The sequence below is a fragment of the Lissotriton vulgaris genome, chromosome 5 (genome assembly GCF_964263255.1).
Source record: "Lissotriton vulgaris chromosome 5, aLisVul1.2, whole genome shotgun sequence".
In the NCBI taxonomy this organism is placed as follows: Eukaryota; Metazoa; Chordata; class Amphibia; order Caudata; family Salamandridae; genus Lissotriton; species Lissotriton vulgaris.
Genome location: NC_141693.1, coordinates 291,810,851 through 291,823,509, shown reverse-complemented (window position 1 = coordinate 291,823,509; position 12,659 = coordinate 291,810,851). Strand labels below are relative to the sequence as shown.

Sequence of the window (12,659 nt, the reverse complement as noted above, 5' to 3'; positions counted from 1 at the left end):
TTAAAACACGTATGAATGTATTTTTTAAAATTATCTCATCATTTTCATATTCATTTCAGGAAGACTGGAGGTCAATCCGAGGGTGCTCATAATCAAACTGTGAAAATTCCTTAACGGTGTGGCTTTTTGAGCTACCCGCTATATATACTTACTGCCAATAAGTCTGCATCAATCATGGAGTGAGTGGTTGATGGACCAGAGAATAATGGAGACATTCCCAGCCTAAAGAGAGACAAGAGCCACAGCTTTCCAGAACACCTTTTAATTTAAGAGATTTGTTATACTGACAGAGGACGGCAAGTAACAATTTGCTCTAGAAACAGAATGATGCCATTTACATAAAACAAGCGAGTCATGTTAGCCCTGACACCCACTAATGTGAGTGTATCACCCTGCTTCACTTGGATTCTCGTAGACCACAGTGTCCTTGTCCGGTCATAAAGTATGGTTTTGAGAAGTCGACAAGCAGTTGCCTGCACTAGCTTCTTATGCATGGAGAAACGTGCAGTGGCATCACTATCTTTCCTGGTGCAGGCCTGCTAAGCCAGGGTCATCAGCGCTGAACAACATACAAATATGAGACCAGAGTATGAAGCACACTGTGCTCCAAATACATACCAACTGGACTCAGCTGGCTCTTTAAAAACAATTATGTACAAAAAAGAAATTCTTCCATCATCTATCATCTTACACCGCTGATCAGAATTACTGCAAGAATCTAAGAATCGGAGCATCAGGCTCATGCACTGTAGATTCACCTAGACCGATTATCCCATATCTAAAATCTGTGTAGACTTCTGTTTATTTTAACCTATGCATAATTAGAATTACAAACCCCACTGTTTGGCTGAAATGCCACTGACTATGCTACAACTAGAAATCACCTTTAGCTTTTCGATGGGAACTCTCCGTTTCACCACCCAACGGCAAAGGAGTGTATGCAGGGGTACCACCTGCCTTCTCATTAGCAATGAAGCATGGGCAAAGATTGAGATGGTGCAATAGGTCCAATATTTACAAATGCATTCCCCTAAACAGGGAGGTCGACAAATCACAGTTCCTCCAAAGGATATGGACGGCTGCAAGTCACAAACAATACTGCAGACGAAACACATATAGCAGCAGCAGTACCCCAGAGAACAGGATGACTACAGGGACAGTGAGAGACTGCTCGACAATCCAATGCCTCCAAAGAACTTAAAGGTTCTGAGCAAAATCAATCGCACACCAGACTTTGCTTGGCATGCATATGACTGCTTCAGCCGAAACACCATTCTGAGGGACCAGGCTGTCATGTAATCTCCCAAATGCCGTTTAAGCTGTCCAAACTTTGATTGGTGGAAGGTCTCTCCTGCCGTTCATTCAATTCCCCATTGCATGAGCAGGCAGTGTGCACAGTAAAGCAGATATGTGCTCAGAACTCCTCATGCACGTTACGCGCATAATCCATCAGTTTGCTGCCAGTGAAGTACTCGCTGTATTTCAGAATCTCCTCTAGCTCCAAGTGGTGGTTCTGATTCTCATCTGCCACAGCAATCATTTGCTTAGCTTCATTGAGGGCATTGTACTCATTCATAGGGTCCATGTACTCCTGAAGATTGGATATGGAGAGAAAAAGTTGAAATGTGGTGAGAGAAGCAAGTACATACACTCTTCAGATATAGATTTAAGATATTGAAGGTAATTGAGCAGAAGGTCAGTCCCTATGTGCTCTAGGACAAAGAATGTACAATAGTGAAGACACTAGAAACTAACTGCACCATCCACTCTGAAAGCATGAAAATAAGCACTACTCATGCCATGTACATACAGAAAAAAACTGCAAAATTCACACAAACGGAGCACAGAACACTTTCCACTGGTCAAGAAAACGGAATCCACAAATTTCCTACACTAAGCACATAAAGTAGAATTTCAAACAGGGCACTATCTGCTACTTTAGGAAATACAAAGTGTAATCAGCTACTTTAGGAAATACAAAGTGTTAGTCACATGAACAGCATCAAATAAATCATCATTCAGGGGAACTGCAGTGAGGAACATTCTGCGAATCACGGAGGCAATCACGCTAAGTGAATCATGAGATACACTGAACTATTAAAGAAAAGTCTATAGAAAACAGACCGCACAGTTTGTACAAAATAGATGACATCACTCACAGAAAAAGACCCCCCCCACCCCAAAAAAAATATTTTGCACAAACTGAACGGAAGGAAAGAACTGTTACTCAGGGCTTTAAGTGGGATGAAAAAACTGGGGGGTCTCTCAGAGGGGCGTGGTCAATGTAATTATGGGCGTAGTTTAAAAACACCTAAGTTTAAAGTCTGTGCTTAGCATAGTGTGCTGCCTGAATTATATTTTGCTGTTTCTGTCATTGCATCGCGATATAAGATACAACAAGTAACATCATACCTACAACAAGCCAGGACTATTGGCGTTGTCAATGTTTGTTAGTTGCATAAGATAAATGAGCAGCAACTATGGCTTGTATATAATATTGAAAACGCTTCCACTTAAAGCCCTGGTGACACCACGACAATGTTGCCGCGTCTGAGTTATAAAAAGAGAAGGGAAATTCACAGAGAAAATGACTCTTTAAAGTATTTCCCTTGCCCTACAACGCTCACCGTGCATGATGTCGTGCCGTAACTGCTCCACTAGTGAGAAGTGAGCAGTGTGAGCAGGCACACACTAGTGAGAAGTGAGCAGTGTGGGCAGCGTCACTGCAGTCCGGAAAAAAAATCAGACCGCCTGTGCCAGGGCACAAAACAGAGCCCGATAGAGACCCGTTTCGAGGCCCCCTTTAAAAAACTGCAGGTGCTCAGACCCGGTGAGACCCGCACCACTTAAAGCCCTGCTGTTAATTAAATATAATAATAGTTTTCCAGCATTGCTATCTTTTAAAGACGCTCACATATTAATTATTCTCCACTGTGAGGATGCAGAGTTAATTTACACACATATCATATATAATGGGGTCTTGTGGCTCAGCCACTTTATTGTTTGGACTGAATTACAACCTATGAAGTGGATAAACAATCCTCCAAATAGATCGATAAAGTTCTTTAAAAGCACAAGTGAATTAAAGAACGTAGCATAGCACCAAGAAGGAGGAGAGCTATATGTGAAACTATGAAAGGTGCCAACAATAGAGCTTTGTAGTTGGCTGCGAGTATCATTTTCATGTAAACGTTTGTCTTTTTAAAGATTGATATGTTTAAATTAAGACTAAACATAAGTACTGCGGAAGAATGTAGAGTTAGCACTAGGTTCAAATTATTTGAACTGAATTAAAAAGCCCTCCAAACACTGGACTCACTGCTCTAGGAGACACCAAAGCAATAGTGCTTTGTACAATTGTGATATGTTGACCACATTACTGACTTGAGGATATTCTTCAGTGGTATTCCAGCAGAGGTGGTTATTGTGGCTTCCATATCCCGTGCAGACTGTACAGAAACCTTTTCAGGCAAGCAATTGATTGACCTTGCTTTGCCAGAATGTATTGCAAGGTGCAGTCCAGTGAGCAATTCCTTGCTAGGAGAATGTTAAGATTGTGTTTGAGTGCCAAAATTCCTCAAGGACTCACTCTTGCAAACATAACGCGTTCCATTTCTTCAAACCAAAGAATGGAAAGAACTCTCAAGTCAAGTCAAAATCAACTTTATTCGACTGATAAAAGCCATAAAAGAACGCTCAACTGGAGTGGATGTACTGAGGAAGAAAGTGGCGAGTACCATAGGTGTGTGGAGTGGAACTTTGGGATGGATCTGGGATTAGTTTCTAGACTAAAGTTGTATTGGAATAGAAGGAAAAGCCTGCATTGTAGTCACCAGTCATGAAGAGATGAGAAGGAGTAGTATCACACTCTTTCATGTGATGTACTTAAACTCTGTCTTAGGTGTTGACTAGAATGGGTGTGTCATTTTGAGAGGACTGTGCTTACCTTCTAGGAAAGAGCTACTATTGGGAAAGAAGCTAACCGTCCTGGTCAATTCTTTGATGCTGCACAGGGAAAATAAGGTGCTTAGGTTCTCATCCAAACCTTGCCACTGTTGGAGCATTTAGCATAGTCAAGACAGGCTCGAGCTTTAAGCATTTCCCGATGCAACAAGTAGCAGTTAGTGGCTCAAAGGCAGATGCATCATTTGCACCAATTCATAAATCGTTCATATTTTGGAGTATAAATCTTTGTGGTTGACTGGAACCTCACCACCCACAGAATATATTAAAGTCTTCTGAGATGTTCGAAGCTCTGAATTCTTATTATTTATAACCCCAGGTGGCAAGAGCATCAATGCTGGTTCATGATGAAGAACCTAGTAGTGAAGGACACTCTTGGAAGAAAGGCATGACCAAGCCACCAACCAAAGTGGCTGCACGGAGCAGAAGCTCCGTCGGCATCACCGTAAATCCTAGCCAAAATATGGCTTAACTGCTGCTATCCCTATGTGCGGACGAGCGGACCTTGCTGCCACTATAAATGGTGAAGACCTTCTGGTCCAAGGAAGATGGAGAGTGCCGGATCAGAGATCCTTGACACTCGGACTGAGGAGCGGGCTCTGCCTGCGGCCTGTGCTGGTGGTGTGGCAGAGGCCCATGGCACCAGAACTGCGACATTTGCTGGGCTGCCAAGTGGCTGACCTGAGTACTCGTGGGCATATTGGTTGGGGTCTGGTGCCCCGCGGGTCAGTGGGTTTGTGCTGTGAGGGGGCACCCCCATCTGTCATGAGGGATTGGGGGACGGTACAGAGGAGAACGTCGCCAGAACCTGCCTGGCTCACAACAGAGGTGGAGATCAAGGAACTTCGGGGCTGTGCCGAAGGCTGCATCTGCGCCCTGGCTGGTAAGGAGGGCCCGAGCTCTCCCCGGGGGCCCCGTGGCAAAAAGGGCCACGCGTGAGCCTTGGGAGTCGGCCACTGGGCAGACCAGCTGTCCTTGTCCTCTCTTGGCTGCTCCCTCAAAATGAAGGACCTGCCTGTCTCGCTGCCCACCTGCCCACATTGAACACTGCGATGGCTCTGCGTTGGACCTCGATCCTTAATGATCAGGGAACCCTCAGTCCAAGTGGCGAAATATAAAGTGGCAGAAGCACAAGTTACTACTTGTGTAACAATTTATCTGTAAGAGACATTAGTTAGTGATAGATTAATTACCTTAGAATATCCCCAGGCGTCAGACTGGATCCGGAAACTTTTGCGTAGCAGTACCCTTGCGAGTCGGTAGGCGTCGTCTTCGGCTCCGCGTCCGTCGTCGGCGCCGTGATGATGTCGTCGGAGTACTTAGACGCCGCCTCCGCGTGCTGACGTCAGTTCTTAGACACAGCTTTTCCGCGCCAGAAACGCAGAGCTATGCCAAAAACCAACACTGGTGCCATGAAACTAGGGACCTTAACCCTAGATATCGGTTCGCAGAACGGGGAGGATGGGTGGGTCGGTAAGGAATCTATCACTAACTAATGTCTCTTACAGATATATCGTTACACAAGTAGTAACTTGTGCATCTGAAACAGACACATTTGTGATAGATTCCTTACCTTAGAATAGATACCCCAGCAATACCAACCCCGTGGTGGTGGGTCTGCGAACCAATAATCACACCAGAAAGTTCTGGAGGACGGAACGGCCAAAGAAGCCATCCCTCCGGACTTGACTGTCCAGGCAATAATGTCGTGCAAACGTGTGCAGAGAGGCCCACGTAGCCGCCTGGCAAATGTCCTGCAAGGGCACACCTCGGCCCAAGGCAGTTGTAGTCGCTGTGGCTCGAGTGGAATGAGCCCTCAGCCCCACAGGGGGTTCCTTCTTAGCCAAGGAGTAACACGCCTGGACACACAAGATGATCCACCGCGAGATGGTCCGCTAGTGCACCGTTTTCCCTTTCTTAGCGCCCGCGTAACCAACAAAGAGTTGGTCATCCACCAGGAACTGGCGTGTGCGATCCAAATAAAATGAGAGCGCACGTTTTGGGTCTAGACGGTGGAGCCTGTCTTCCTCTCTCGAGGGATGCGGAGGCGGAAAGAAGGTGGGCAAGGTGATAGATTGCCCAATGTGGAAGGCCGTGACTACCTTGGGTAGGAAGGAGGGCCTTGTCCGTAACACAACCTTGTCCGGATGGACTGAAAGGAAGGGAGGTTTACAAGATAGAGCCTGGAGCTCACTCACTCTCCTGGCAGAGGTGATCGCTACCAGGAAGGCAGTCTTCAAAGTTAGAAGGCGAAGAGGACAGTTGTGGAGTGGCTCGAAGGGAGCGCACATCAGAAATGTAAGAACCAAGTTCAAGTCCCACTGAGGCATCACAAAGGGCACAGGAGGGTACGTATGCGTGATGCCTTTCAGGAATCGATTAACGATAGGGGACTTGAACAAAGAAGGTTGATCAGGCAGCCTCAAGAAGGCTGAAAGAGCAGAAAGGTAGCCCTTGATAGTGCCCAGAGCAGAGCCCTGCTGAGCAAGAAAGAGAAGAACCTTAGAAAGAGGGGCATTGAGGGGATCCACAGCTTTTGCTGTGCACCATGCCACAAATCTGTTCCACCTCCAGGCGTATACCGACTTTGTGGAGGGACGCCTGGCTGCCAGAATGATGTTACAAACTTCAGGAGGCAAGTCAAATGGCCTCAACTGTCGCCGCTCAATCTCCAAGCATGGAGGTGGAGACTGGACAGGTTTGGGTGGAGGACCGTCCCCTGCTGCTGCGACAGAAGGTCCTCCTGAAGGGGCAGACACACCGGGGGATCGACTGACATACTGAGTAGCTCGGGATACCAGTACCTTCGTGCCCAGTCCGGAGCCACAAGGATGACTTGTGCCCGGTCGCGCCTGATCTTCTTCAGCACTCTGGGCAGAAGTGGTATAGGCGGAAAGGCGTACAACAGACCGCAACTCTACTCGCGACGAAAAGCGTCTCCGAGCGAGTGCTGCCTTGGAAATTCCAACGCGCAGAACTAATGACATTGCGCGTTCTCTTCGGTGGCGAATAGATCTAACCAAGGCTCTCCCCCACTGCAGAAAGAGACCTTGCGCCACGTCAGAGTTCAGACGCCATTCGTGATCCATCATGCACCGGCGGCTGAGTTAGTCCGCGCCTGGCGTTCAGAGAACCTGCCAGGTGTTGAACCACCAGAGTCACGCCCTGATGTTCCAGCCATTGCCAGAGGCGCAGACCCTCCTGGCAGAGGGTCCACGATCCCACCCCGCCCTGTTTGTTGCAGTACCACATGGCGGTGGTGTTGTCTGTGAACACCTGCACTACACTCCCCCAGACAGAGGGGAGGAATGCTTTCAGTGCCAGACGACTCGCCCGCAGCTCCAGAAGATTGATATGGAGCCGGGACTCCGCCGGAGACCAGAGGCCTCTGATCTCCGCCTCTCCCATGTGGCCTCCCCAGCCCTGGAGGGACGCGTCCGTCACAACTACTTGCTCCGGTTGGGGAAGGGAGAGGGATCTGCCGCTGACCCAATCGCGGTCCGTGAGCCACCACTGCAGCTGTCTCACAGTGCCCTCCGAGATCAGGACATGGTCGGACAGGTTGCCCTGATGCTGGGCCCACTGAAACTTCAGGTCCCACTGCAGAGCCCGCATCCGCCACCGGGCGTGATGCACCAGAAGGATGCAGGAAGCCATCAGCCCCAGAAGCCGCAGAGTCAACCTGACAGAAACCCGGGATAAAGGCTGGAAGATTGGAATCAGAGCCTGTATATCCCGAACCCGCTGCTCGGGTGGGTAAACCCGAAACTGCGCCGAGTCGAGGCCCGCTCCGATGAAAAGGAGCTTCTGAGAGGGGCACAGGTGTGACTTCGGTACATTGATGGAGAACCCCAGCTGGTGCAAGAGGTCTGCCGTCGTCTGGAGGAGGCTGACGACTGTCTGGGGTGAGCCCGCCTTCAACAACCAGTCGTCGAGGTAGGGGAAGACTGAAACCCCTAACCTGCGCAGATGAGCTGCGACCACCGCCATCACTTTCGTGAACACCCGTGGGGATCTGGTAAGGCCGAAGGGGAGCACGGTAAACTGAAAGTGCTCGTGGCCTACCGTGAACCGCAGGTAACGCCGGTGGGCCGGCAGGACGGGGATGTGGAAATTGGCGTCCTGCAAGTCCAACGCTACCATCCAGTCTCCTGGGTCCAGGTCAGCTAAGTCCTGAGCCAGAGTCAGCATTTTTAACTTCTCCTTCCGGAGGAAGCCGTTGACGTTCCTTAGGTCCAAGACAGGGCGTAGGCCCCCTTTTCCCTTCTTGGGTACCAGAAAGTAGTGGGAGTAGCAACCACGTCCTACTTCTGGCCCAGGAACGCGCTCGATGGCCCCCTTGGCCAAGAGGGCCGAAACTTCCTCCTGCAGGAGCCGCAAGTGATCCCCCGATACGCGGTGGTATTGCGGTGGCATGGCTTGAGGGGTCGTCTCGAAGTGGAGGGAGAAGCCCCTCCGGACGATCTGCAGCACCCACCTGTCCGAAGTGACAGTGCGCCAGTGAGAGTGGTGATGGCGAACCCTGCCCCCCACTGGCGTCACAAGGGCCGAGAAGCACGGACTAGGAGGGTTTAGAGGCGGATGCTGCGGGGGAAGGTGTGGACTGGCCTCGCCGTTGTCCCCGACCGCCTCCACGGCGATTTCCACAGCCGCCACCGCGCTGGATGTTAGTCTGCGTCGTGTGGCTGGCAGCACGTGTGGGGGCGCCCCTTCCTTGGCCACGAAAGGAGCGAAAGGCACCCATTTGCTGGCGCGGGGCCGAGAGGCCCAAGGACTTGGCCGTAGCCCTGGAGTCCTTAAAGTGCTCAAGCGCATGGTCTGCCTTGTTGCCAAAAAGGCAACGGCCATCGAATGGCATGTCCATGAGAGTGTTCTGGACATCTGCCGAAAAGTTGGCGGACCTCAGCCAGGCGTGGCGTCTCACCGCCACCGTCATTGCCGTCGCTCTGCCTAGCGAGTCGGTGGTGTCCAGCCCACACCGGATAGAATATTTGACTGCGTCTCGGCCCTCCACAAGGGCTTGGCCGAGTTTGGCCCGTACCTCCAACGGACACTCTGGCAGCACTTCCGCCACCGTCTCCCACAGAGAGTGGGTGTAGCAGCCCAAGAGCATGCAGTGTTGGAAGACCGCAGTCCCAAACTGAGGGAGGAGAATATTTTCTTTCCATAATTCTCATACTTCTTGGATTCCCTGTCCGGCGGTGCCGACGGGAATGCGGTCTGGGAATTGGAGGCCTGGATGACCAGACTCTCAGGGGTGGGGTGGGTGGACAGGAAACATGGGTCGGCCGGGACCGGGTGGTGGCGTCTGGCCACGTTCCTATCTACGGGCGAACCCGTAGCGGGCCTGGACCAAGTGCCCAAAAGAACGTCCGTCAAGGCCTCATTAAAGGGCAGCAGAGGCTCGGCCGAGCTTGACTGCGGTTTAAGGACCTCAGTGAGGAGGTTAGTCCTCACGGCCGCGATGGGGAGCTCAAGGCCCAAGGCCTTGGCAGCCCTCGTCAACTCCACACTATACGTTGCCCCCTCCTCCGAAGCCACGGTAGGAGGGGAGACAAGACCAGTGTCTGGAGAGGTGTCCAGGCCACTGGCCTCCCCAAGGTCTCCTGCCCAGTCCTCATAAGACTGACACTCCTTGGTCAGAGGGTCCTCAGACCCCTCCCAATCCACCTCATCACCCATCTCCTGATTCTCAGGGTTGTCAATCAATGGGGTCTGTTCGTAGAAGTGAAATTCTCCAAACGGCGTCGAAAGCGGGCGCCGTTCCGACGCCGGAACAGGAGCAAGGGAGGCATCGGGGCCGGCGCCGCCCGAGGACGGCGCCGGGGGTGACACCATACGGACCGACGCCGGGGGGGTCGTAAGGTCCACCGGTGACGATCCAGAGCCCGACGAAGGTCCAGTGGGGTCCCGCGACACCGGGCCCGAAGGCGCCGGGACCGCTTGACCTTGCGGCGCGGGGCCCGAAGGCGCCGGCGGTGCCGGGACCGTGGGGCCCTGCGACGCCGGGGCCGAAGCACCCGACGGCGTCGGGGCCGAAGCCCCCGACCCGCTAGAGGCCCCAGACGGGTCCACTGGGCCCGAAGGCGCTGCGGAGCCCGTCGGAGGAGAAAGGGACCTCATGGCCATGAGGAAGCGCTCGATCTCCTCCGGCGTCGCGTCTCACCCAGGGACCGGAGGGTGTGGGGCGGGTCGCGACTCCCGCGACTCTGAAGGAGCCGCGTGGGCGATGTCACCCGAACCCCCGGCCGCATCGCGCGAGCGTCGGGGGGGAGTCAGAAGAGCGATGACGCCTCTTCGACTTCTTGTGCTTCTTACCTGACGACGACTTCGACCCGGAGGAGTGGTGCCGACTCCCGGAGCTGTGGTGGCTCCGTCCCCGCGACCTGTCCCTCGACCTCCCGTCGGACCGGGACCTCACGCGGCGCGGGGCCTACTGCCGGAGTTCGAGTCGCCTGCGGGACCGCTCCCGCCTGGCTTTCGAAGAGAGGGCCCGGCAGTCGGAGCAGGCCATGTCGTCGTGGTCGATGCCTAGACAAGTTAGGCACAGGTGGTGAGGATCAGTGACCGACATCGTGCAGTCGCAATCTTCACAGCACTTGAAACCAGGCATCCCTACGGCACCGATCGGAGTTGATCCCAAAAAGTTAGTCAAAAATTGACTAGGGTTACTGCTTTTTCCACATATGCGCTGGCTGGCACGGAAAAAAGAAGAACTGACGTCAGCACACGGAGGCGGCGTCTAAGTACTCCAACGACATCATCACGGCGCCAACGACGCCGATGACGGACGCGGAGCCGCAGACGACGCATACCGACGCGCAAGGGTACTGCTACGCAAAAGTTTCCGGATCCAGTCTGACGCCTGGGGATATTCTAAGGTAAGGAATCTATCACTAACGTGTCTCTTTCAGATCTGGGCTTTATAGCCCCAAGGCTTAGCTGCCTCTACATCTCGCTAGTGCGCGCCCTGCTCCGTACAGGCCCTGCCGCGGCTCCGCACCAGTGGGGTGTGGAAATCTCAGTTGGAAGGCAACAGTGCATAAGGACCCCTGCTATGCTTTAATGCCCAGGTCGGAGGGCTAATGGCCTACTGATTCCATTTGCAGACTGCTCACAGTTTGACGGCTATAGCAGCTCCTGTGCATGGCAGGGAGAAGGGTACTCGCACACCCATTCCTCGCTGCTAGATGTGTTGATGCAGCAGGACCTATCTGATGGGAGGTACTTGAAACCAAATATGCACGGTGGTATTAGGCAACCCTCAGTGACTCGAAGGGCAGATACCTGCTGGTTGCAGGCAATTTACTGGGACATCATGTCCTATTGGTAAACATTTAGGCTCCAAACATCGACAGCCCAGGATTCTACAAGCAACTACAGTCACAGATAGACTTAATTGATACGGAATACATTTACCTGGAAAGGGGGGGGGGGAATGGGGGGAGGACTTTAATATACTGCTTGACCCAATATTAGACAGCACCACCAAGGCCCCGGTCAACAAACCCGGTCTTGCAATATCCTGCAGAATATATGCGATACATATGTGTTGATAGATGCTTGGCCTCAGCAAAACCCTCAGACGCCAGGATATATGTTTCACTTGATGCAAAATAACACAACACATGGACTCATTTGGATTACTGGCTCCTTATACCCTGGTGTCACGCATCTTCCCCCTACATTGTTGGATCATCCGCCAAACTCTAAGTCAGACCCTATGTTAACCAGTTTGGGTGCGGCGCTTTGCAGAGCCGCAGAGTTGGCCCACGCGCAGGCTCAACCGCAGAGCCAGGCCTCGAATGCTGACGTTCCCTCAACTCGTCAGATGACTTCAACAGACAGGGGGAATTCAAAGACCTCGTCGACTTCTTACTCTTCTTCGTGTCGGACTTACCCAAATACCTAGACAACTTAGACTGCGACAAAGATCGGTGGCTGCGCGACTGATACCGGTACATTCCTCTCTACCAGGACCAAGCCAGCTGATTCATCGCATGGCGAGCAGCATGGAGCCTGAGGGACAGCGCCCTCACGGCCTTGCAGTGCATGGCATGGCAAGTGATGCAGATGTTAGCTGGTCATGCTCAACACATCAAAGGCAGACTAAGTATGGGTCAGTCACAAACATTTGTAGGTGACCGACGCCACAAGGATTAAAACCAGCCTTCTTCATTGACATCCCTGTCACACAAGGAGACAAAGTCTCAAAAAACCTTCGACAAAAAGTTTAAAAAGGGTCAGTCAAAAAGTGACTGGGGGTAGCTCTTTTCCTGATCTATGCTGACTGGCGTGGAAAGAATAGAACGGACGTCAGCGCACAGGAGTGGGCCTATATAGGCACCGTGCCTGTCAATTCCAGCGCGGCCCCTGATGCCTCGACAAGCCGAACGACACCACCTATTTGCGTGGAGGTATAACTCTCAAAAAATTTCAAGATCCAGTCCGTTGCCTGGGGAATATTCTATGGTAAGGAATCTGCGGCTAGAGGTATCTACCAGATATGTGATTGGATATGCAGGCCGTGATTTAGAATTTCAGCAAGGCTGCTGAGCTTTCCATCCCGAGATAGAAAAGTGAGTACCACTATATTGAGCACTTGTTATTTACAACACTTAGAAAATAAAGAAGAGTGGTGTGGAGTGCTATTTCATTTTGTATACATAAAAATAAGCAATTACTGAGACAACCTC

General features: G+C 51.7%; 1 protein-coding gene across 3 annotated transcripts in view; it reads right to left on the bottom strand.

Moving 5' to 3' along the window:
- Positions 1-246: 246 nt before the first annotated feature.
- The window catches only part of SDF4 (stromal cell derived factor 4), a 177,329-nt gene continuing 164,916 nt past the window's right edge, over positions 247-12,659 (bottom strand). For all 3 annotated transcript variants that reach the window (XM_086921466.1, XM_086921468.1, XM_086921469.1), the window contains exon 7: positions 247-1,591. In XM_086921466.1, coding sequence (XP_086777592.1) covers positions 1,415-1,591 — 177 coding nt within the window. In that variant the 3' untranslated portion in view covers positions 247-1,414. The remainder of the gene's footprint in view (positions 1,592-12,659) is intronic.